Source organism: Ammospiza caudacuta, chromosome 24 (genome assembly GCF_027887145.1).
Source record: "Ammospiza caudacuta isolate bAmmCau1 chromosome 24, bAmmCau1.pri, whole genome shotgun sequence".
NCBI classification, from domain to species: Eukaryota; Metazoa; Chordata; class Aves; order Passeriformes; family Passerellidae; genus Ammospiza; species Ammospiza caudacuta.
This window is the reverse complement of record NC_080616.1, coordinates 2,996,682-3,019,925: the sequence shown is the minus strand read 5'-3', so window position 1 is coordinate 3,019,925 and position 23,244 is coordinate 2,996,682. Positions and strand designations below refer to the sequence as shown.

The following is a 23,244-nucleotide window of genomic DNA, read 5'->3' as shown; positions in this document are numbered from 1 at the left end:
GTGGGACACAGTGTCAAGTTGCAGGGGCCCTGTGGGCTGTGGCGCTGTCTGATTGAGCCATTCCATGCCAGCCCAGCCCTGGTGGCTGCTTGTGGTGGCACCAGTGCCTCTGGACACGCTCCAGTGGCAGCAGCTGCTGAGTGAGCTGATGCACAGCCCTGGAAACACTCCCCACAGGGCACAGCAGAACCGGGCAAGATCTCTCCAAGGCTTCCCAGCTGCACAGCCTCCTTCAAGAAGCTAATTGCATTCTTAATTAATGTGAACCATGTGCGTGGTGGGAGCCAGAGCAGGGCCAGGCATCCCCTGCCCCTCTTCAGAGCTGCTTTGTGCTCCCACAGTGCCCAGCCCTGCAGGGACACAATTCCCTGTAAGAGCCTGAATGAGGGATCTGGGACTCCAGGGGCTCTCCAAAATGCAGTTTATTCCATCCAAGAGGTTACAGCAGTGCAGGATCATGGGTGACAGAGCTGTGCCTACAGATGTCAGCTCCAGCTGCAGGCAGGCCTGGAGACCCTTTGGTTTTGGTTACAGTGCATTATATACTTTTCTTTTGGTTACAATGCATTATATACTTTTCTTTTTGTTACAATGCATTCTATACTTTGCTGAGCATCTTAACACAGTAGAACCACTCTATACCTTAACTTTTATCTCTAGCCTATCATAACTACTGTAATTACCATATTCATGTTACTGTTCTCCAATCACTCAAAGTCAGTACATTACAGTTTAAGCTAGAAGTTTTTTTTTCAGTTTTCTTGTAGTGGAAAATTCTGAGACCTTTTTTCTACTTGCAGCTTTTCTGACTTCTTTACCTGTGCTATCTTTCTGCTTGGTAAAAACATCTTCTTGTTTGGGGTGGGTTTATCCTTTGCTCTAAGTCATAAAAAACCCTTCTAACTAACACACCCTTTGCCTCCTTGGTTATCCAGTAAGACTGGCTCAGCAATTCTTTTCTTCCATATCAAAACTTGCTTCCATCTCTATTCCTTCATCAAACTCTACATTTAAAAATCTTTCTGCTAAGCCAAGCACACATATCTGTGAGATTTTCTTGTCCAACTTTCATCCTTCCCAACAATTCCCCATCAAGGCACAGCAGGGTGTAACCTTTGCCTTTCAAGGGCCCATCAAACGCTGCTGTCCTGCAGAAGGGGAGCAGCAGAGGAGCAGCAGGGCTGCCCTGCAGCCTCCTCCACCCTCTGGGCCCTGCCAGCACCCCTTGGTGTCTGGGGGTTGTTGGCTGCTGCCGTGCTGGAGGCATTGGATTTTGGGGGGAAGATGAACCTTTGATGGATGTTCAGGGATAACTGTCAGATATTAATCCCCAGCAGCCCCAGCAGCGTGGTGCATGTCCCAGGGGATGTGCTCTTGCATGTGGCAGTGTCTGAGTGTGTCTGGGCTGTCCCAGGGCTGTCCCTGCCCGTTTCACAATCTGTGACTCACTGCACTCCCTGTGTGACCCTGAGCCTCAGCCATTGTGTGCTCACCCTCGGTGAGGCCGAGCCCCCAGCACAGGGAGGAGGCTCCTCGTGACTTGTGGCTCAGCCAGAGCATGAATGAGCTCTGGGAATGCTCTGGGGCCCCTCTGCAGCCCTAATCCCCCTGGCCATGGCACGTGATGCCAGCCCACACCATGAGCTGCCTGCCCTTGCCTCCAGCTCTGTGCCCTGAGCACAACCCCATTACATCCTCACTTCTTCCCTACCCAGCCCTGGGTTTGTGGCCTGGTGTCATTGTGGGGCAGCCTGGTGTTTGGGCAGAACCTCATGTCAAACATGGGGACTCAGAGCTCACATTTGCACCTGATGGATCAGTTTGGTGATACTAAAAAGGAACAAAGTGCAGCTGGGCTAAACCCACACAGATCCTTCTGTACCTCTGTGAGCATCTGCCCTGCTCTGCTGTCAGCTCCTGACTCCACAAGCTCCCACACCAAGGGAAACTCCTGGTCCAGGGGTCTTCCCCATTTTCCCTTGGTGCAGTCCCAGTGCACAGAGTTAGGAGCTGACAGCAGAGCAGGGCAGATGCTGCTCCAGGGCTCTTCCCTCCTGGTCTCAGGTCACTGCCAGACCCCAATGATGCTCTCCACATCCCTGGAGTTGCTCTTTGCTCATGTTTCAGATGCAAACACCACAGCACATCTAAAAGCCACTGGGGCCCTTGGAGGAGAAGCCAAATGAAATTGTTCCTCTGCAGCTTGGCTGGGATGGGATGTTCCTCTCAGCCCCACCACAGGGCATGAGGAAGAGGAAACAAGCAGGGTGTAACAGGCTTGGGTGGCTGTGGTGACACAGAACCACCATGGACTGCTGGGGAGAGCAAATCCTGCTCTGGTACCACACACTGCTCCTTAATTAGAATTTTTTAAAGCAAGCTGCAAGGTTGATGTCAGAAAGCTGACTCTGACCTCTGTCTCTTGCAGGACCAGTACATCTTCCTGCACAGCTGCATCCAGGACATCCTGGCTCAGAACCAGCCCTGACGCCCCCTGGCCCCTCTGGCACCTTCTGCCTGCTCCTGTACAGAGCTGGGGGCACCGTGGCACAGAGGAGGAGCAGTGCCCTCCCTGCCCGGGCAGTGTCCCCAGCGTGGTGCCAGCTGTGACTCCTGGACACACGGACAGTGTCCTGGGACACACGGACAGTGTCCTGCCATATCCCACTGCACACACAGTGAGGGGCTGGGCAGGATCCTCTCCTCTTTTGGAGCTCCCCTGAGATTTCTGGTGCCTGGAGGGCTCTGTGCCCCCTCAGGGCTCACTGTGGGGCTCTGTGGTGCCCCTGAGCCCAGCACCAGTGTGGGGCACCGTGGGCTGCAGTGCCCCTGGGCTCTGCTGTGGGCACAGCCCTGGGGGAACTGCCTTGTCTCAGCTGGAATGCTCTTAGGTACAAACAATAAAGAGCCCTAGGAAAGTGTGTGCTTGTAAGGGGGGCTTGGCTTTTGGGGGCTGCAGCACAGCAGCTGTTCCCAAAAGAGCAGCTGTGTCCCCAGCCATGGGTCACTGCAGTGTCCCTTGGCACTCCAGTGCTGCAGTCCATGGCTCAGCAGCTTCTGCTCACTCTCATCTGCTCCTTCCCCTGAGGTAACACTTGTGCAGGGAATGTCCAGCCCAGCCAGGCACATTTTCAGGACTCAGAGTTGTGAACCTGCCCAAGGATCAGGGCAGAGCCCCCTGGTTCAGCCTCAGCAGTGCTGCTGCTCTGGGCTGTCCATGCAGGGACGTGGCTGCTCTGCAAGCAGGGCTGCCCATGCACCAGCTGAAATCACAAGAAACAACTCAGTTCACTGAGCTGCAAGTGCAGGACTGAAGGAAGAGTTAAAAAAAAAGAAGATGGTTTCACAAGCATGTTCCTCATGTAGAAAAAACTATATTGGGACCCAGTGTGGCCCAAAATCCTGCCCATTATTCCATGTCCTGCCTTGGGGTGGGGTGAGGAGGTATAACAGGTTTGATAAGCGGCTCCCAACACCTGGCATGAGCAGCAGAGAGCCCCAGGTGCGTGACTGAGCTGGCCACTCCTCCTAACGCCCCTGTGATCCCACTAGGAGCTTCTCCTTCTTCCAGAACAAGGATCTGCCCCAGGATGGGACACCCAGGGCACCTCAGCATCAGCCACCACAGCCCTGGGATGAGGCCTCTTGCAGCTGGGAATCCTTTTCCCTCTCCTAAATCAGGTTTCCTCCTGCTCCCACCACAGGGACACAGGACAAATTTTGTGTCACCTTTGCACACGGGACACAGTGAGCTTCTACTCTAAACCAATCTAAAATTTGCACACAGGACAAATTCTGTCACCCTGCACACAGGACTTCAAGGTCTCTGATCCCCCTGGGCAGGGGCTGGAGCCCTCCAGGGCAGCCAGAGGGATTTCCTGGGTTCTGACAGGTTTGACTTTGCAGCTGGCTTGATGACACATCCAGTGTCCCCTGGGGTGTCCTCCCATGGTGGCACAGACACACAGGGCAGGTGCTGCTGCTGCAGAGCAGCCAACAGCCCAATGCCACAATGCCACTTATCCTGGCTGTGGAAACAAACATTTCCCTCCTGTGCCCCTCATCCTGCAGCCCCAGTGTGCTTTAGGACTTGCTGGTTACATAAAAGCCACAAAGCCATCAGGCTCCCTGTGAGCTGGGCTCCTCCCAAGGCAACATCATAAATCCTTCTGTGCACATGAGAGCGTCCACTGAGCTTCACAAGGCTTTTCATGTTGGGAGTGTCCACTGATCCTCCTGAGAGCCCCTGGCATGCTGGCACGTCCCCAGGAGCAGCAGAGTCACTGGATGGGCACTGGTGCAGGCTGAGAGCAGGGACAGGGCACAGCACACTTGGCCGAGCCTGGCACAAGGATGGGGTGACACAGAAACGTTTCCAAACAGCAACTGCAGCCAGAACAAGGCAGCTCAGGAGGGCTGAGGGTGCCCATGGGCTGCCCAGGGTGGTCTGGGCTGTGCTGAGGGCAGCAGTGCCCACACAGCCTGGCCAGGGTGGGAGCAAATCCAGCCCTCCATGGGGCTGAGGCTGCTCCACATGGGATCCTCCAGCCCAGGAGTGCTGCAGCCTGGAGCTGGGAGCAGGGACAGGGGCTGAGCAGCCCTGCCTGCAGCACAGAGGGTGTCCTGTGTGCAGGGAATGTCCTGTGTGCAGGGTGGCACAGGTGTCCTGTGTCAAGGGGTGACACAGAGGGTGTCCTGTGCCTTTGATTTAGCCCTTGGAAAAAACAATTACCAACCTTTATATGAAGAATTACAAGCCACAAATGTTTAAGTAGAATGGTAGTGAATTTATCACGGGGTGAAAAATAGATTTTTTTTGGGTTTTTAGAATGGGGTTCAGGGGGCAAGATGGAGGGATCTGGGCATGTCCAGCCTTTTTCCTTCTTCTTGGCCTCCATCTTCTGCTGTGATGTTGGCACTTTTAGATTGGTTTAAGGTAGAAGCTCACTGTCTAACACAGGTGATAGGTATTGAGAAGTGATTGTAAATATTGTAAACGTCATTTTAAGTATAAAAAGATAACACTGCCCTGGGGCAGGCAGAGTGCCTTTGTCTGTCCTGCTGAGTGGACCTCAGCTGGACAGGAGAAAGAATTTTATAGATAAGATACAATAAACAACCTTGAGATTGAGAACTGAAGAGCTCTGACTCCTTCGAGCACCAGGCTGGGAAAAGAGACTTTCTAATGCATCTTGGGGTCACTGTGAGCAGCTAGAGTCCCGAGACAAACCTGGTCCAGAGCAGGTGCCATTTGCCCAGAGTCTGGAGCTGACAGGTGAAGTTTGGAGCTGCCCAGCAGCACAGAATCTCCCCAGTGCTGGGGGTCTCAGCCCAAGAAGGAGTAGTCCCAAACCCCTGTGTCCTCAGCTCTGGGCTGATGGCACAGGAGGGAGGCTCAGGATGGGACAGAATTGACTCCATGGAGAAGAGCAGAACATCAGCCTGGGCACACTCCAGTCCATGCCCTGATGGCAGTGACCAAGCAAGGGCTGGGCTGAGCTCTGCTGGCACCACACCAGCCTCACCCTGGAGCTCAGCACAGCACAGGACTGTCCATCCTCCCCATGGATGGGCAGGGCACCAGGAACCTTCACAGTCCCTTGGAAATGGTCCCTGGGTGTCCTGTGTGTGCACAGGGACACAGCCCCAGGACAGGGCACGGGGTGTCACCCACAGCTGGTGGCACAGGGCTCCAGGGCACTGGCCTGAGACAGGAGGAGGGAAGTTAAAGCCATGGTGGGAGTGCTGTGGTGCTGCCCACAGAGCCTCCATGGGTCCAGGAGTGAGTCCTGCCTCGGCCCTCACATCTGGCCAGCACATCTGCATGGTGCTCCCAGCACAAGGTGAGCCTGTAGACACCTGCAGTGAAGCTCCTCCAGCAGCTGTGGTGGGAGCTCCTCTGTTGTAGTTGAGACAGAGACAACACAAAGCAACACACTCCATTTCAAAAGGCTTCAAACTATTTTTATTCCAGCATTCATGCTTTTCATGCATTCTTACAAAACTCATCAGTTTACACTTTACTCATTGATCAGGAAGGACAAAGTGCTCATTGGAACAGGCACTTGCAGGTTTCTCTTATTTATCCTTTTTTCTTTCTTGGTTTCTGTGTCAATGACCTTGGTAGAAAATTCTTTTGGGGTAAGCATGGATCCTCTTCTCAAACTTCTCTGTGGCTCACAGGAGTCACAGTAAAACCTCTCCCACCCCTCATCCCAGGGCAGCCCAGGACAGGGATTTGTCCCCCAGGCTGTGCCCAGTGAGTGCCATGGCTGTGCCACCAGGGTGTGTCTGTGGCACAGCCTGTGCTGCTCCTGCCTGACAGGAGGCCGGGCTGGTGGTGATGATGATGATGATGATGATGATGGTGATGAATTTATGGCCTCCCACCCAGGGCTGCAGTGGAGTCTGCAGCCACAGATGCTTACAGAGGGTGTTGTGGGAGCTGTGGTTGGGATGAATAATTTTCCAGCCCTGCAGCTCAAGAGCCACGAAACCCAGAGGGGGACAGAAAGACAACAGAGCACTAAAACAAAACAAACCCCTGGCTTGAGCTGCCCACTGAGTTCTGGGCCATGTTGTTCTTCGTGTTTATCCTGCTCCAGATGTGCAGCATCCAACCATTGCCCTCCTCCATCAGTGCAGGGGCCAAAACAGGGGAGATGAGTAAGATTTGCCTGTTTGGGGTGCCCTGACTTTGACCCTCATTCATGGAGAAAGTTTCCCAAATTTCAAGGCAGACTGGAATCCACAAAACTGTGAAATAGATTACAGAGAGTAGTGCAGGTGTATCACTTGGTGAGAAATTGAGGTTTTGGGATTTTTAGTATGTTCTGGATGGAAGCAAGATGGAGGGCACAAGGTGTCCTCTTGGGTTTCTTCTTCATGCTTCTTCTTCCTTCTTCTCAATGGGTTTGGGTGGCATTTTGTAATTGGGCAGAGAAGTCCCACTGCAGGCTCTGTGGGATGAGTTATTGGGTTAAAAGGGGAAATAACCCAGTTGTCAGCTCCTAATTGGACAGTTTAGTCTTAGAAGACCTTGTAACAAGAGATTGTTGGCCATTTTGTGCCTTCTAATGGAAAGCTGCAGAACTCATGGTTGTGATACTGTTTTAATAAGAAATAATGAACACCTGAGTCTGAACATGAATTATTGTCCCAAGTGCCTTCAGTCCAGACCCAGAGAAACTGATACAACACCCAGGAGAACACTGCATTGATCTGAGACCATGGAGAAGCTTCCAAAATTGATTGATGAAACTGGGATTGTGGGTGTGGAGTTTGAATAGAAGTGTGTGGTATCACAGGGCAGGAAAATTAGAGTTTAAGGGTTTGGAATATAGCAATATATATGGAGCAAGATGGAGGTTGTAGGGCAGAGGATGCTCCTTCTTCTTCACCTTCTTCTCCATGGGTTTGGGTGGTTTTGTGTAATTGGACAGAAAATCTGCATTGCCAACTTTGAGTGATTAGCTATTGAGTTAAAACTGAAAATAATCCAGGTGTCGGTTCTTCATTGGATAGTTTATCCTTAAAAGACCTTGTAACAAGAGATTTTTGGCCTTCTAATGAAAAGCTGCAGAACTCACAGTAGTGAGACTGTTTTACTGATAGGAAATAACGAACACCTGAGTCTGAACATGAGCAATAATCTCAAGTGCCTTCAGTCCAGACCCAGAGGAACCCGGCAGGGGCAGCGCTCTCCCCTCGCTGCCGCTAGAGGACAACACAGAAACACGGCTGAGCTGCAGCAAAACCCCAACCCCGAGCAGCAGCGATGCACGGATCACTCTGAGCTGCAGCTTCAGCCAAACAGGGCTGGAAATTACACTTCCACCCCCGGGGAGCTTATTCGGAAATTCCAGGTTTGCCATGTGTAGTGGTTTTGGTTGGTTAATTCGAGATTTTATTAATTTTGAGATTAATAAATTTGGTTTCTTGGGTTTTTTTTTTTTCATCTTCAACATGGGTCTTTCATGGAGGTGTGTTTAGTTTTTCAGTGGTTCAATACTTATATAGATAAGTATATATATATATATATATACTTATATATATGTGTATATATATATACTTATATATATGTGTATATATATATATACACTTATATGTATACTTATATATATATAAGTATACTTATATACTTATAGTATATGTTACTTATATAAAGACTTTTTGTATAACTTCTTTAATTTTTTCCTATGTTAAACTATGAGACCATGGAAACATCCAAGCTCTGTGGAGCAAGTAATTCAGTCTGCAGACCCTCAGTTTTGCCAGGATTCAGGTGACACACTGGAATAAGTGATGCTTTGGGTGCTGGCTGGTGTTACAAGATCTCAAAGAAATAAGACATGGATATGAACCACCCCAACCAGCCTGGAATAAAAAGCAAACAGAGAAGTCAAAGTGAGGCATGTGGAGAAAAGCTCTGCAATGTCAAGACCTGCAGCTCCACAGAAATGTGAAAATTGCAGTCAGAACCTTCCTGAGGAAATGTGTGTTTGCCATAGGAACCTCTTCAGTGTGATTTTTTGCAAGAGCTGCATTAACAGTGTGATCAGTTAATCACACTGGTGCTGGGGACAATTTATGAGTGAGGATGGTCAGGAGGGGGTGATGTGGTTGGTGCTGGCAGCTGAGGCTGGAGGAACAGGGGTCACAGGTGACAGCTGCTGCTGCTGCAGCCAGGAGGGAGAGACACCCCCAGCTCCAGCTCAGGGGCTCTGTCCTCCCTGGAGAGGACATGAGGATCCAAGGGACTTCTGAGCTTTGATCCAGCTGCATTTTCCAGGGAGGATGAAATCTTGTTTGGGCCATGAAAATCCACCTGGATTTCACCCCCAGCTCCAGCTCAGGGGCTGTGTCCTCCCTGGAGAGGACATGAGGATCCAAGGGAGTTCTGAGCTCTGATCCAGCTGCAGTGAATCCATGAGGATTCTAAGCCATGAAAACCCACCTGTCCTCCCTGTAAATGACATAAGAATCCAAGGGAGCTCTGAGCCTTGATCCAGCTGCATTTTCCAGGAAGGATGGAGAAATGAGGATGGAATCTTCCTTGGGCCATGAAAACTCACCTGGATTTCACCTCAACCTACAGCTCAAGGGTTCTGTCCTCCCTGGAGAGGACACAAGACCCAAGGGAGTTTTGATCCAGCTGCAGTGAATCCATGAGGATTCTATCTAAACCATGAAAACCCACCTGGATTTCACCCCCACCTACAGCTCAAGGGTTCTGTCCTCCCTGTAAATGACACGAGGATCCAAGGGAGCTCTGAATTTTCTCCAGCCCAAATTCCAATTCCTGGCTGCTGCCAGAGCCTTTCCAGCCTTCCCAGTCCCTGTCAGTGTCCCAGAGCTGGAGGGGAAGCTGAGAGCCCCAGGGACTCATCCCTCTGAGGAGGGCTCCTGTCTCCCCACCAAGCTTTTGTGTTTTACACTTGGAGCTGTCAAAAGACATTGCAAATGTTTAATTAATGACATCCCCAGCACTGGGGGCAGATTAATTCCAATTCAACCAGTTCCTGCTCCCAGACCAAAATCCTCTCTCTGCTCTGCTCTGCTCTGCACTGGGGGATGATCTCTCCAATGACTGCAGCAGGCTCAGGGAGTCCTGGAGCTGCAGGATCTGAATTTTGCAAGTGAAATATTTCAGATCCAGCATCACCCCAGCCAGGAGCCCTCAGAAGAGTCTGTGCATCCACCCTGAACCCTGAGCTCCATCTCAGCACTTTTTAGGGGAGCGGATCCTGCTCTCACAGGGCTCAAGGCACCCCAGGCCTGTGAGCTGGAGCTGTTTCAGTCTGCCCCTGTGCCAGTTCCTGACCCCAGATAACACTCCAGCCTCCTTTATCCTGCAGTAATGGGGATGTCAGTCAGGAAACTCTCATGCCAGAAGGAAAGGCCTGTTCAGAGGAAGCAGGGCTGTGAGAGCGCCCTCAGTCTGTGCCTTGGCCATGGGGCACTTTGCCATTGCATGGGTACAGGGGGAGTGACTTTTTGGGTGCGCTTCGCAGCCACCCAAACCTGGACCCTTCTCTCTGTGCCCCATTCACCTCCTCCATGCAGGGTGAGAGGGGGGAACAAACCAGGGAGGAACAAACCAGGGTCCAGATCCCCCTAAACCCCCATGGACAGCTTTTTTCTGTCTTCAGGTGAGACCCACGTGCAGCTGCTGTCCCTGTCACAGAGGAGGTGCTTGGCTCTGTACAGAGATTTGGGGTGGTTCAAGCTGTGGGGCCAGGCTCTCAACCCCCTGCCATGGGGTGACAGCAGTGACCCCTCCTGAGGGCATCACAGTGACACTGACAGCCCGTGGGTGGCATGAGAGGGGACACAGGGCTGTCCTGTGCAGGGTGTCAGAACCCTTTGCTGGGCAGGTGTTTGTGCTGCCCCAGAGCTCAGCAGCTCCTTGGCACAGCATCCTGGTGTGGTGCCCATCCCACATGTCCCAGGACACTGTGAGACCCTGGCAGTGCCCCCTGCTCAGCCAGGCTGTGACACAGCTCCAGGTGCTTCAAACCCCCTCTCAATGGGTTATTTCTCTACTTTGGCCACTTTAGCCAGGGTTAGGAAGAGCTCTGGAAGGAGCCCAGCCCCTCTCCTGCCACCAGTGCTGGGCAGCTCCTGCAAGCACAGCTCAGACAGGGTCACACCTGGGCAAAGCCAACACAGCACTGTGTCCCCCATGGAGCCCTGTGACACTGCTGCTCCATCCCAGGCTGCTGGAGAGGGACAGCTCAGGACAGACAGACAGACAGACAGAGCCTCGGGCATGGTTCCTGCCAGCAGAGAGCTGCTCCTGAGCTCCTCAGTCCCTTCTCCCCTGACATTCCTGTCCCAGCTGAGTTCAGCACCCAGCACAGACACTCAGTCCTTTATCTGGGGTTCCATTTCAGCGTCCCCGAGTCCGGAGCCCCTGAAGTGCCTTGGGTGCTCCTGCCTCGCTGCTTCACTCCCCTGCCCTGCTGGAGGCAGCTCTGCCTTCCCCTGCCCTGCTATCTCACAAAAACACGCTTACAAAACAACCCTGCGTCCTGGAGCTATGAACAGGTCTTTATTTGTTGAGGTTCCTTTTGACTTTTTTTTTTCCCCTTTCTTCCCTTTGAATGAAATTCCTGCCAGCTCTAAGAGAGAGAGAGAGAGAGAGAAGGAAAGAGTAGAAAGTTTAACTCCTCCCATTGGAGTGTCTCACGCCCCTGCCCAGCCCTTGAAACCCAATAACCAAGATCATTCAGCGATGCCTGCGCATCCCCGGAGCTGCCCGGTGCCCATGGACGGGCTGTTGCTCTTGTGGGGCATTGTGCTGGCGGGCAGTGCCCGCTGCCAGGCGGTGCCCGCCGAGCCGGGCGCGCCCTCCTGCCCGCCCCAGTGCCACTGCGAGCAGGATGGCATCGTGCTCTCGGTGGACTGCTCCGAGCTGGGGCTCTCGGAGCTCCCCGCCAGCCTGAGCCCTCTCACCGCCTACCTGTAAGTACAGCCTGACCCCAAACCCTCGCTGCTTCTCTTTGCGATGCTTCCCCCGCAGCCCTCCGACAGTTTGCAGCTTTCCTCCGCCTTGGAAGCTGGTGCCACATATTCCCGAAATTAAATTTCCTGTGGAAATTAGAAACCGAGCGAAATAACGAGGGAAAAGGCAGCTCTATGGGCAGGAGCTGCCAGGCTCCCCTCCTCCCGTGCTGTTTGCGCTGCGATGTTCTGCTCGCTCTGCTCCGGGATTGCAGCGGACCCTGAACTGACTTGCCGGGTCGATTTTGATTGTCTGAGCACATAATGGAGTGTTTTTACACAGCAATTAGCGCGAACTGCTCTGGGATCCTTCTGTCAAGCGTTTCAATAGCTGCAATAACTCAGAGCTTTGCGGGGTTCGGGTTGTGCTGGCCACCAGCAGTGTCCGAGCTGCCTTTTTAAAACGAGTATTAAAGGAAGAGGTTTGGGGGGTTGGTAAGTGTTGTGATGATTTATGTATTAATTTTATTGAGGAATTATTGATTATCTGAATGTTTCATGCCCCGAAGGGTTAATTGACAGAGACTGCTGCGTTCATTTCTAGCCCCGAGGTGGTCTCGGTGCCATCATTCTGGTGATGGCTGAGGATCCTGATAAATGACTGTAGAAAACCTCAGGGTTTAACCGGGAGAGGAAACATCCCTCTCAGGGGGACAGGTTATCCCTGATGCTTTCTGAGCTCGTACCCAGCGCTGCTGTTTGGCAGCGGGCTGGGCAGGAGCGCGGCATTCCCGGCTCGGAATGCTGCCAGGGCAGTGCCAGGGGAAGCCGTGTGTGCCCTCGGGGAGCGCCGGCAGCCCCGGGCAGTGCTGGGCATGGATGTTCATGCTGTGCTCACTGCCTGGGGTGGCACACAGACCACAGGGATGCTTTTCCCAGAGACGCAGGTGCTCAGCTGTCAGAGCACAGCACCCAAACCCGCCCAGGAGGGGATTTTGCAGAGCCAGGTGAAAGCTGTCGGTGCTGGGTGAGAGCTGCTCGGTGCCCCTGCTGGGTGAGAGCTGTTCTGCTCCTCCCGCTCGCCTGAGGAGCGCAGTCTTGTGCAGCCACTGCATGGCCCGAGCTGTGCTGGCTTAGCTGGGAGGGAAATAAGGCAGGAGAAGGACGATGCTCGCTGGAGACCATGAAAGATGAGAGAAACATGCAGGCTGTATTTCCCCTGGGAGAGGGAACCACTTGTGGCATGAGGTGTGAGTGCACAGAGCTGTCCGTGGGGCTGGTTTGGAACCGGCTGCCCACGAGTGAGAAGTCACAGGCAAATGTGGGAGAATGCAGAACCTTGCCCGCTCCTGTGGGGACAGGGGCAGCCCCATCGGGCACCCCCTTCACCCTGAGGTGCCGCAGGATGGCACAGGATGGCACAGGATGGCACAGGATGGCACCCCGTTCACCCTGGGGTGCCACAGGATGGGGCGCGCGTTGGTGCCACTCCTCAGAGAAGGTGCTGCAGGTCATGCCCGCAGGGCTGTCCCCTGGGCTGGGAGCTGCACAGCTGTCCCACGAGCCCAGGCACATTCCGGTGCTCCCGGAGCTCAGTGCCGCCGTCACCCTGCCCACGGCGGCTGGAGCAGGGACACGGAGCGCTGGGACACGGAGCGCTGGGACACGGATCCCCGTGCATGGACCGGGGGGATGCTCGGAGGTGCTGCCGGCCCGGAGCGGTGCAGCCGGGCGCTGTCACAAATGCTGGATTTCAGCGGGGCTGGACCCTCGGGACAGCCTGGGGCACCCCGCACTTCGGGATGCTGCCGGTGCTGTCCCTTGGCCGCGGCCCCGTTCCGGTGTCTGTACCGGCCCCGCTCCCCCATGGGCTGTACCGGACCCGCTCTCCCCGTGTCTGTATCGGCCCCATTCCCGGTGTCTGTACCGCTCCCGGCGTCTGTCCCGGCCCCGCTCTCCGTGTCTTTCTCCCGTGTCTGTACCGGCCCCGTTCCCCCATGGGCTGTACCGGCTCCGTTCCCGTGTCTGTATTCCCCATGTCTGTCCCGGCCCCATTCCCGTGTCTCTTATCTCCCATGTCCGCGCCGGCCCCGTTCCCCCATGGACTGTCCCGGCCCGTTCCCGGTGTCCCAGCCCCGTTCCCCGTGTCAGTCCTGGCCCCGCTCCCCGTGTCTGTATCCCCCGCGTCTGTCCCGGCCCGTTCCCGGTGTCTCTACCGGCCCTGTCCCCGTGTCTGTCCCGGCCCCGTTCCCCGCGTCTGTCCTGGCCCCGTTTCCCGTGTCTGTCCCAGTGGCGTCGGGGGAGCCTCAGTGTTCCTCCTTCCTCTTTGGAGAAAACCGACCCGTCTGGTGCTTCCCCAAAAACCCTGCCAGGGAGAGAGAGCACCGAACGGATGGGATGGAGGTGGAGAGTCAGGACGAGCTGGGAATGGCTGGAGCAGCCCTGGAGAGCTGGGGCTCCTCCCTGCTGCTGTCACTACTGTCAGCGAGTTGTGTGAGATCAGCACCCCAGGTACAGGTGGGGGGTTTGTCACAGCAAATCAGCATAAATTTTGTAGGAAGTGTGGATATTGGAGTGAGATCTAAGTTCTTTGTGGAAATACAGGCTTGAACTCCACATTCAAATATGTAAAGAAATGCTGGAGTGCTTGGAGAGCCACAAGGGCTGAAGAGGGAGCCCTGGGAGGGCGGCAGGAGCACGGAGCTGGTGGGCAGCTGCTCACAAAACTTCCCAGCTTCTTTGCTCCGTGCCCTGTGCTGTCAGCAAGCCACTGGCACTGTGAGAGCAGCATTTCCTCTGGAGCAAAAGAAAGGATCAGTAATCACCCTGGATTAGACACTGCCTCACACTAATGAGCTGGTGTCCCTGCCCCATCCTGCCGGTGCTGTACCCACCCCCATGCCCGTGTCCCCGCAAGAATCCCGACCGTGCTCACTCCTGCACCTCTCTGAACATGACCCCGATCCCATCCATCCCAAACCAGGTGTTTTCAGTGTGAAAATTCCATCACTGGTGAAATTGCAGCTGCGGTCCAGGAGAGGGGAGAGATTTCCCCTTTAGCTGATGTGCCGGTGCCATCCTGTGTCACCCATCTCTGTCCCTCAGTGTGTGTCAGAGCTGCTCTGGGGCTGCAGCACAGGGGGCTGGAGCTTTTGGGGCTCCCCGGAGAGAACTGCAGCAAGCTGGGGGTGCAGGAGAGTGGAGCTGCTTTGGGGAAGGTTCCTGTGCAGCAGAGAGGCCAGTGTACTAAAGGGCTCACAGGAGGATGGGGAAATGGGAAAAGCTTCTTGGTGCTTAAAATATTGTCATAGCTGGGATCCCTGGCACCACTGCCCACCCTGCACGTGAGCTGGAGGAGCAGCCCCAGCTCAGATTGCCCAGGGAATCACAGGGTCTGGTGCAGTTCTGTCCCCATGGCTGTCACCAGGAAGGTGCCTGAATTGGGTGCAGGTGCTGAGGGCAGCCCCTGCCCCAGGAGGGGTGAGGAGCAGTTAATGAGCAAGGAAAAGTGGCAATGATGCAAAATGAACAAGCAAAATTAAACCACCAGCCAGGGTTTTCTAACGTGAGGCAGCTGGAAATTACCTGTTCCTCATAGTCACATGGGAATATTTAACATTCAAAATATGCTCAAAAGCAAAAAAAATCAAAATTAACAGAGAGTGGACTCTTTAAAAATTAACACTCAAGAGGAAAAAGAAAATCAGAAATATTTCACCTGCTTTGTAACAATTTATAATCCTGACCCCCTCAGTCCCATGTACCTGGCTACCAGCCCCTGCAAGGGGGACAGGTGGCAATGCTGGGGTGTAGTAAGGATCTCAGTTTGCTGAGGCTGCTCCTCTTTCACAAAAAACCAAAAGACACTGTGTTGGTTGTGCTTGCCAGGACCCCCCAGGGATGTGCTGGCCTGTCCAGCTGTCACTTGCAGGAAAGAAAGGGAGAATCTGTCTCAGCAGAGAGCACCTTGGGATGGAAAGGCAACACCAGTGGTGCCGTGACCACGAGTGGACATCAGCTGGACAGGGAGCACAAACGCCCTGACCCTGCACAGGTCTAGAGGGATGGGACAGGTTCTTATCCCCAGCCATGTACATGGGGAGGTACTGGATGGATTGCCCAGATACCCTGGGCTGGAAGACACTTCTGGAGGTCTCTTATCCACATTCTAATGGGTCCATCTTGTGAGGCTGGTCAGGATCTCATCCAGCTGGCAAACCTACTGAATAATCTTAGGAGTATCCCGAAGAGTCCCTCACCTTTTTCTCATTCTTTACAATCCCATGTTTCCTAATATCAAATTGCAAATCCCTATGGTTCTTTTGTGCCTATTACCTCTCATCCTTGCCCTGCACAGCTCCTATGAGATGTTGGCTCCAGCTTCTCTACACCCTTCTAGTCAATAGTTAAAGAGAGCAGTAACACTCTAACTATTGCTTCTGGTTTTGTGATGACTGATCAAATCTCTTGGTGTGAGCAGTATGTGGGACAGAGTGGGGCAGAGTGGAGATGTCTTGGTTTGGAAAGCCAGAAGTCTGCTAAGGAAGGCAGGAGCCTCCCCTGAAATGGAGAATGGAAACCCTCCCCACCCCTCTGAATTGCTATAAATTTTAAATTAAGGAGCTCTCAGGCAAAAATATGGGAGCAGGAAATAACAGTTCTTTAATAGGGAAGGAAATAAAAAGATAAAATAAACAATACAGTAAGCCAAAACAACACTGACAGAGTCAGAGCCCAGCCTGACACCCTGTGGGTCAGGCTGTTGGCAGCAGTCCCATTGGAATTGTGGCTCAGCCCTCCTGCAGTGTCAGGGCTGGTTCTGCTGGAGCAGGGATCCTGGAGAAAGGTGCAGTCTCTGCCTCTGAAGATGCAGTGGAAGAAGAGGCAGCTGCTGTTCCTCTGGGCAATCCAGTGCAGAAGCTGTGCTGGTGTTCCAGAATCTCCAGATTATATCCGGGTAGGAATGCTTGGCTCCTCCCTCTGGGCTCACATCTCCCAGTGGGATGCTGTAGTTCTTATCAGCCATGCAGTGACATTCAGTAGTCTGTTATCAGCAGATGTCCCCCTGGAGGGAGGAGTGGGTGCAGAAGAGATAAGGAAAACTGCCCACTGAGCAGAAGTCAACTGCCATACAATGGCAAATGGAATCCAACTTGCTTGGCAATCCAGGACAGGGGAGCACAGCCCTGTGGGAGAGGGGGAAGGCAGATACTGCAGGGGGAGAGATGAGGGGCACAAACCTGGAGGGTGCCACACACCAGAAGCCCCATGGCTCAAAGCTCAGCTGGAGGAGCCATCCCCCCCTTCCCAGGGGTCTCAGGTCTCCCCAGCCCCACAGAGGGGTCAGTTCTGCTGCTCTGTGCCCATCCCCAGAAACACCAGTGCCTGCTGTGATCCTGGCCCTGCACACCTTGCTGTGGAGCCAGGCACAGCCTGCAGAGCTGTTCTGTGTCCTGGGAAGCCAGCAGGGACCTGGGGCAGGACACATCTGATGGGGCTGCCAGGCTGCTGCTGCCACAGCCGGAGCTGGGGGAGGGAAAAGCAGCAGGTCCTGGCTGCTCCCAGGTGTCACCAAGCATCTTGTGTGATACTCCTCACTCCCCACACTCTTTCCCTTGAGGAGAATGGGACCAGGAGCCTTCAGGGCTGTTCTCACCTTGCAGAGACATTTTGAGACCCTGTCTGGAATTTAGCATCCCCCTGGGAGTCTGGGGCCCTGCTTCACCCTCTGAGGGCATCTCCTCTGAGCTGCCCTCTGGAATCAGGTGCCCCAGTGCCCTGACAGGGATGTGCAGGAGACAGGGATGCTTTCAAGCTGAGAAGACACTTCCCATGTCATACAGTGCTGGGTGCAGCACAGGGCAGAGTGAGGAAAGGTGATATTTTCTTGATATTTGCAATTCCTAAAGAGCCACAGAGCAGCAGGTGGGTGAGGCAGCAGGATTGCAGGCTCACACACAGCTGGTGCCTGCAGCAGCACAGCAGCAGAGCTGAAGGAGCTCCCCCCAGCCCAAACCCCTCCCTATGTGCAACATCTGCCCCTTGCAGCCCCCCTGTGGTAGAAACAGCCACCAGAGCCCCCCAGCATGGGGAGCACCCAGGAGCTGCCCCAGGAGCTGGCACAGCAGGAATGTGGGGCTGCCCTCTGGAAGCCTGGGCAGGCAGGACAGCCCTGGAGGGTGTTGGGGCTGAAGGGGTGATTAAAGCTCCCTGGGGTTCCCTGCAGGGGTGACAGGGTCCCCTGCGTGCCTTTAGGACATTCACACACCCTAGGGAGAAGGAGGGAGAAGCCAAAAATGCAGAGAGCACAAAATCCCAACGCAAAGTGTAAATAAATCCTTCCTGGGGTCAGTGCTGCCCTCCTGCCCCAGGTGATTGTGTACAGACCAGTGAGCCACCATCCTGTGCCCGATGCATGCCCAGTGCCAGGGCCCATCTACAGGTCCTTCTTCATGCCAAGGTCACCACAGGAGCCCCAGGTTGCACCAGGGTCCATCCAAACATACCACAGAGGCACAGACTCACTCCCAGACCCTCCCACTTCTCAGGCCACAATGCAGCCCAGGACTAACAAATGCTGCCACAGCTGGCACCAGACTGTGGGTGCTCTCTGACAGACCTTCCTCCTGCTGGCAGACTGATAGGAAGAGCCATTCCTGCCTTGTTGTGTTGGTTTGGAAAGCCAGGTGTCTGCTAAGGAGGGCAGGAGCCTTCCTTGAAACGGAAAATGTAACCCCCCTCCCTCCAAATTATTATAATTTGGAAATTTAGGGGCTCTCAGGCAAAGATATGGGAGCAGGAATAACAGTTCTTTACTAGTGAAGAAAATTTTAAAAATAAAATAAAAATGCAATAGAACAAACAAACACTGCCAGAGTCAGAGCATGCCCTGCCCCCTGTGTGTCAGGGGGTGTCCCAGCCCCATCCATGGGGGCTCAGCCCTCCTGCAGTGCCAGCTGTGGCTCTGCTGCAGCAGGGATCCTGCACAAGGGGGGAGTTTTCCTCTGCAGCTCCAGGGCTGCTGCAGATGGGCCTGGGTTCCCTCTGGCCATGCAGGGCAGCAGAAAGCTGCTCCTCTGGCAATGCAGGGGGCAAAGGCTGCTGTGCTGTGCCAGGCTCAGATTGGATCCAGGTAGGAATGCTTGGCTCCTCCCCTGGGCGGAGCATCTCCCATGGGATGCTGGGATTGGATCAGCCCTGCAGGGACACTCAGTGGCCCATTAAGAGAAGATAATAAATAATGGCCCATTAACAGCAGATATTTCCTGGAGGGAGGATTGGCTGTGGGAGAGATTAAAAAAACTGCCCTATGAACAGAAGATAACTACCCCACCTCTAACAGATGATGATAGAATATACACTTATCTTACACTTATACACAATCCAGGACGCCTGTACAGTCCAAAGCCCACAATCTCCTCCTTGGGAATGCCTGGGAGAAAGGAAACCAAAGCAGGAACAATGGGAAATGTTTATGGGCTTGGGGTTGTGGATGAGGGAGATAAAGCTGGTGAGGGACACTTGAAGAGCTGGGCTCTGCACACTGCAGTGCATTCACAGGTTTATATTCACCATTTATCAGCTTTGAGGAGCTTTTTTCCCCCCCACACCTGAAATATCAAGACTAAGAAGGGTTTCCTGCTTTCTGGGATTTGGGTTCCTTCAAAGGGACTCTACAGAGTCCATCTGCTGACTCCATAACGGCACTCCACAGGGACACAGCTGTGCTCTGCATCCTTGCCAGCAGCAGCCCAAAGACTTTAGAGGCAGGAAGGGATTCAGCTCCCTTTGCCCAGCACCTCAATCACATCCTCAGGCTCTCCCATGGGTGACAGTGGCTTTTTGCTGTGAGTGCCCCAAGGGGGAACATCTCCCAGCACTCCTGCTCAATGGCACTTTGGGATACCTAAATGGGCAGGTCCAAACCAAGGACTGACTTCAGGGAGAGCTGCTGGCACTGAATCCAGGGCTCTGGCTGGTGTTTCCCTCTGGAGCAGGGCACTAACCAGAAACAGGAATTCCTGTCCTGTGGAGCACAGGAGGAGAAAACCAAACTGAGAAAATCTGAGACCAGGCACAGCTTGTGAGAGAACCTGAACAGCACCAAGGGAACAGCACAGCTCCTCAGCAAGTGTTTCCAAATGTTCTTTTGTGTCCTCTGGGCAAGTTGGAGCCCCTAGGCCAGCAGGAGCTGAAATGCCCTGGTCCCCTGGCAGTGCTCAGTGTGCCTTCATCCCTGCACTGAGGATGATGAGCATGATTCTGCAAATGCTTGGTGGCTGTGAGTCTGGACTCCAGGCTCAGGGCAGTGCAAAGACACCAAACTCCACAGCAAGCAGACAAAATAGTGGTGAGGGAGCCCAGGTCAGGGGGCTGGATGGAGTGAGGGGTGGGTGGGAGTGCTCAGAGGAAAGCCAGAATTGCAGGGCCATTAATCATAGAGCCCCAGAACAGTCTGGGTTGGAAGGGACCTCAAAGATCATCTCATTCCACCTTCCACCATCCCAGGCTGCTCTAAGCTCCATCCAACCTGACTCCAAACACTGCCAGGGATGGAGCAGCCACAGCTCCTTTGGGCACCCTGTGCCAGGGCCTCAGCACCCTCACAGGGAAGAATTTCTTATGAACATAAAATCTAAATGTGCCCTCTGTCTGTGGCAAGCCATTCTCCCTTATCCTGTCACTATCTGCCCATGTAAAAGTTGCTCTCCCTCTTTTCTTTAAGCCCCTTTAGGCACTGGAAGGGGCTCTGAGGTCTCCCCAGAGCTGCTTTTCTCCAGGCTGAGCCCCAGAGCTCTCAGCATGCCTTAATAGTGAAGTCAGTCCTGGAGCAGCCTGAGGAGCATGTTTGGTGGGATGGTTTTCCAAGCAATATCTCATTGAATTGAAAAGGAAAAGCTTAATGAAAATGTACAGTGTTCATGGGGCTGTAAACGGTAGAAATGTAGTAACAAGTTCAGTCAGGAGAGATCATTTCAATGTTTTCATTTCATGGTGTCTTTCTAAAAAAGGGTTTCCATTTACATATTTTCACCTGCTGCTGTTACATTTACCCATAGGCCATTTAATATTCACATCGCAGGACTTCAACACTACCAAATCAAAACATTTTGCTGTTTTTGAAACACAGTGTGTTGGTTTTTTGGGTTTGTTTTTTTTGTTTTTTTTTTGTTGTCCTATGCTAAATATTGACATGCTGGCTCTTTGTTCTAGGCCCAAGGGAAAGGAAGTTCAGAAGTCTCTGAATTTCCAGTGAGTTTCATGGCATTTCTTCCCATTTCCTCCTGCTGCTTCATCTCCCAGGCCCCTTTACTGCCACAGGCTCTGCTCCCTTCTGCTCTTGATGCCACGAGGTTCGGGTCCAGCAGTGTTCCCTTTACCTGGCTGCTGTTTGCCCAGGGTGGGTAGGGCTGGCATTAATGGGATGCTGGGGAGGAAACTGCTCCATGAACAAGGGGTGTGTCACAGACATCTTTTATGAAAATCCTTTCCTTAGGATTTTTCCTCCTGAGAAGCTGTGAGGCCTCAGGAACAAAATGTAAACAATGATTATCTGCTGCTGTGGAATGCAACAGGTGCATCTGTGATTGGTCTCATGTGGTTGTTTCTGATTAATGGCCAATCACAGTCAGCTGGCTTGGACTCTCTACCCGAGATGCAAACCTTTGTTATCATTCCATTCTTTTTCTATTCTTAGCCAGCCTTCTGATGAAACCTTTTCTTCTATTCTTTTATCACAGTTTTAATGTAATATATATCATAAAATAATAAATCAAGCCTTCTGAAACATGGAGTCAGATCCTCGTCTCTTCCCTCATCCTGGGACCCCTGTGAACACGGTCTCAGGGGTGCATCCCTCAAGTCCTTCCAGATACAACAGGCAGTGCTGCAGGTGATAATGCAGGGGATAATGCAGATAACAATGCAGGTGACAATGCAGGTGACAAGGGCTGGGCCTACAGTGCCATCACACCTGAGACCTCCCCAGGATCTCAGTTCCAAAGCAAAGAGGCTTCTCTTGCAGGGCTGGTTGAAGTGGTGATGAGCATCTGGATGTGGGCAGATCTCTGACTCTTGCTGGGGACACTTTCAGATACCACAGAATTCTGGAATCTTCTGAGCCAATGAATAGGACAAATAGGAGGTTGGCAATGATTAGGATGAAATTGGCGATTAGGAAGAATAGTAGGTAGGTGAAAAATTTTGTAATATAAGAGTCTGAGGCCATATATCAGGTTGCAAATTGTAGGATAGATCATGGTATCAACAGTGCAATGGGGAAGAAGGTAAGGGAGTAGAAGTCTATTTTTAGGCTGATGGGGATTTTGAAGTTTATAATGAATTTTCATTCTCAGAAGGAGGTGAGGCTTTCTGTTCTGGAGTGGATGTGGATTGCTATTGGGATTAGGCTGATCAAGAAGGGAGGGACCCATGAGAGTGGCTGAATTCAACTCCTGCACGAGGGGAGATGCAGGACGGCTCTGCCTCATCCCAAAACCAGCAACTGGTGCCCAGGTCACCCTGGGATGGAAGAGCCAGGGGATGGAGAGAGGGAGGGAGCCGGGGATGGAGGGAGCCAGAGGATGGAGGAGCCGAGGGATGGAGGAGCCAGGAATGGATGGATGGATGGATGATGGATGGATGGATGGATGGATGGATGGATGGATGGATGGATTATGGATGGATGGATGGATGGATGGATGGATGGATGATGGATGGATGGATGGATGGATGGATGGATGGATGGATGGATTATGGATGGATGGATGGATGGATGGATGGATGGATTATGGATGGATGGATGGATGGATGGATGGATGGATGGATGGATGGATGGATGATGGATGGATGGATGGATGGATGGATGGATGGATGGATGGATTATGGATGGATGGATGGATGGATGGATGGATGGATTATGGATGGATGGATGGATGGATGGATGGATGGATGGATGGATGGATGGATGGAGAAGCCGGGGATGGAGGAGCCGGGGATGGATGGAGGAGCCGGGGATGCAGGGATCTGCTGCTGGCCCGTCCCAAGCCCTGGGCTCCAGCCCGCCCAGCCCCATCCCGCTGCTCCTCTCCTGCACCGCCCGGCTCCCTGCAAGGTCCTTGCAGCTCAAAGCCTCCCTCGCTCCCCCCGCTCCCTGCCCGCCCCCCGGGCTAAGCAATGTGCCACAGCCTCCCCTCTCTCCCGCCCTTTCTTGAAGAATAACCTCATAAATCTGCCCGGGGCAACGCAAACACTGAGCTCATGGCCCTTAGATGTGTGTGGGAGGAGCTCTCGCCGGCGATTAAAGCAGTTGAAGGTTTGCTTTGAAAAGCGCTTTGATTCTGCTGGGGGCTCCGGTGCCAAAGGCAGCGCTGGGGCTGCGAACGCCGCTCCCCCCCCGCACCTGCCTGGGTCAGGGAGCAGCGGCGGCCCGGGGCAGGAACGGGAGGGACCGGGAGCACAGGGACCCCTCGGGGAGCACAGGGACCCTTCTGGGAGTGAGGGGAGCTGAGGGACCCCTCTGGGGAGCAGGGGGAGCTGAGGGACCCCTCTGGGGAGCAGGGGGAGCCGAGGCATCTCTCTGGGTGTGGGGGAGCCCGGGGACCCCTCTGGGGTGCAGGGGGAGCACAGGGAACCCTTTGGGAAAGGGGAGAGCCCAGGGACCCCTCTGGGGAGCCCAGGGACCCCTGTGGGGTGCAGGGGGAGCAGAGCACTCCTGGCTCTGCAGTGGGAGCCCAGGGATCCCTCTGGGACCAGGGGGAGCCCAGGGACCCGTCGGGGAGCAGGGGGAGCCCAGGGACC

General features: G+C 53.6%; 2 protein-coding genes across 2 annotated transcripts in view; both read left to right on the top strand.

Annotated features, from left to right (window-relative positions):
- The window catches only part of LOC131567698 (receptor-type tyrosine-protein phosphatase V-like), a 49,708-nt gene extending 46,847 nt beyond the window's left edge, over nucleotides 1–2,861 (top strand). The window contains exon 39 of the mRNA XM_058819411.1: nucleotides 2,429–2,861. Within this exon, the coding sequence (XP_058675394.1) occupies nucleotides 2,429–2,488 (60 nt within the window). The 3' untranslated portion in view covers nucleotides 2,489–2,861. The remainder of the gene's footprint in view (nucleotides 1–2,428) is intronic.
- An 8,408-nt stretch (nucleotides 2,862–11,269) lies between these two features.
- The window catches only part of LGR6 (leucine rich repeat containing G protein-coupled receptor 6), a 172,217-nt gene continuing 160,242 nt past the window's right edge, over nucleotides 11,270–23,244 (top strand). Inside the window, exon 1 of the mRNA XM_058819408.1 lies at nucleotides 11,270–11,466. Coding sequence (XP_058675391.1) covers nucleotides 11,270–11,466 — 197 coding nt within the window. The remainder of the gene's footprint in view (nucleotides 11,467–23,244) is intronic.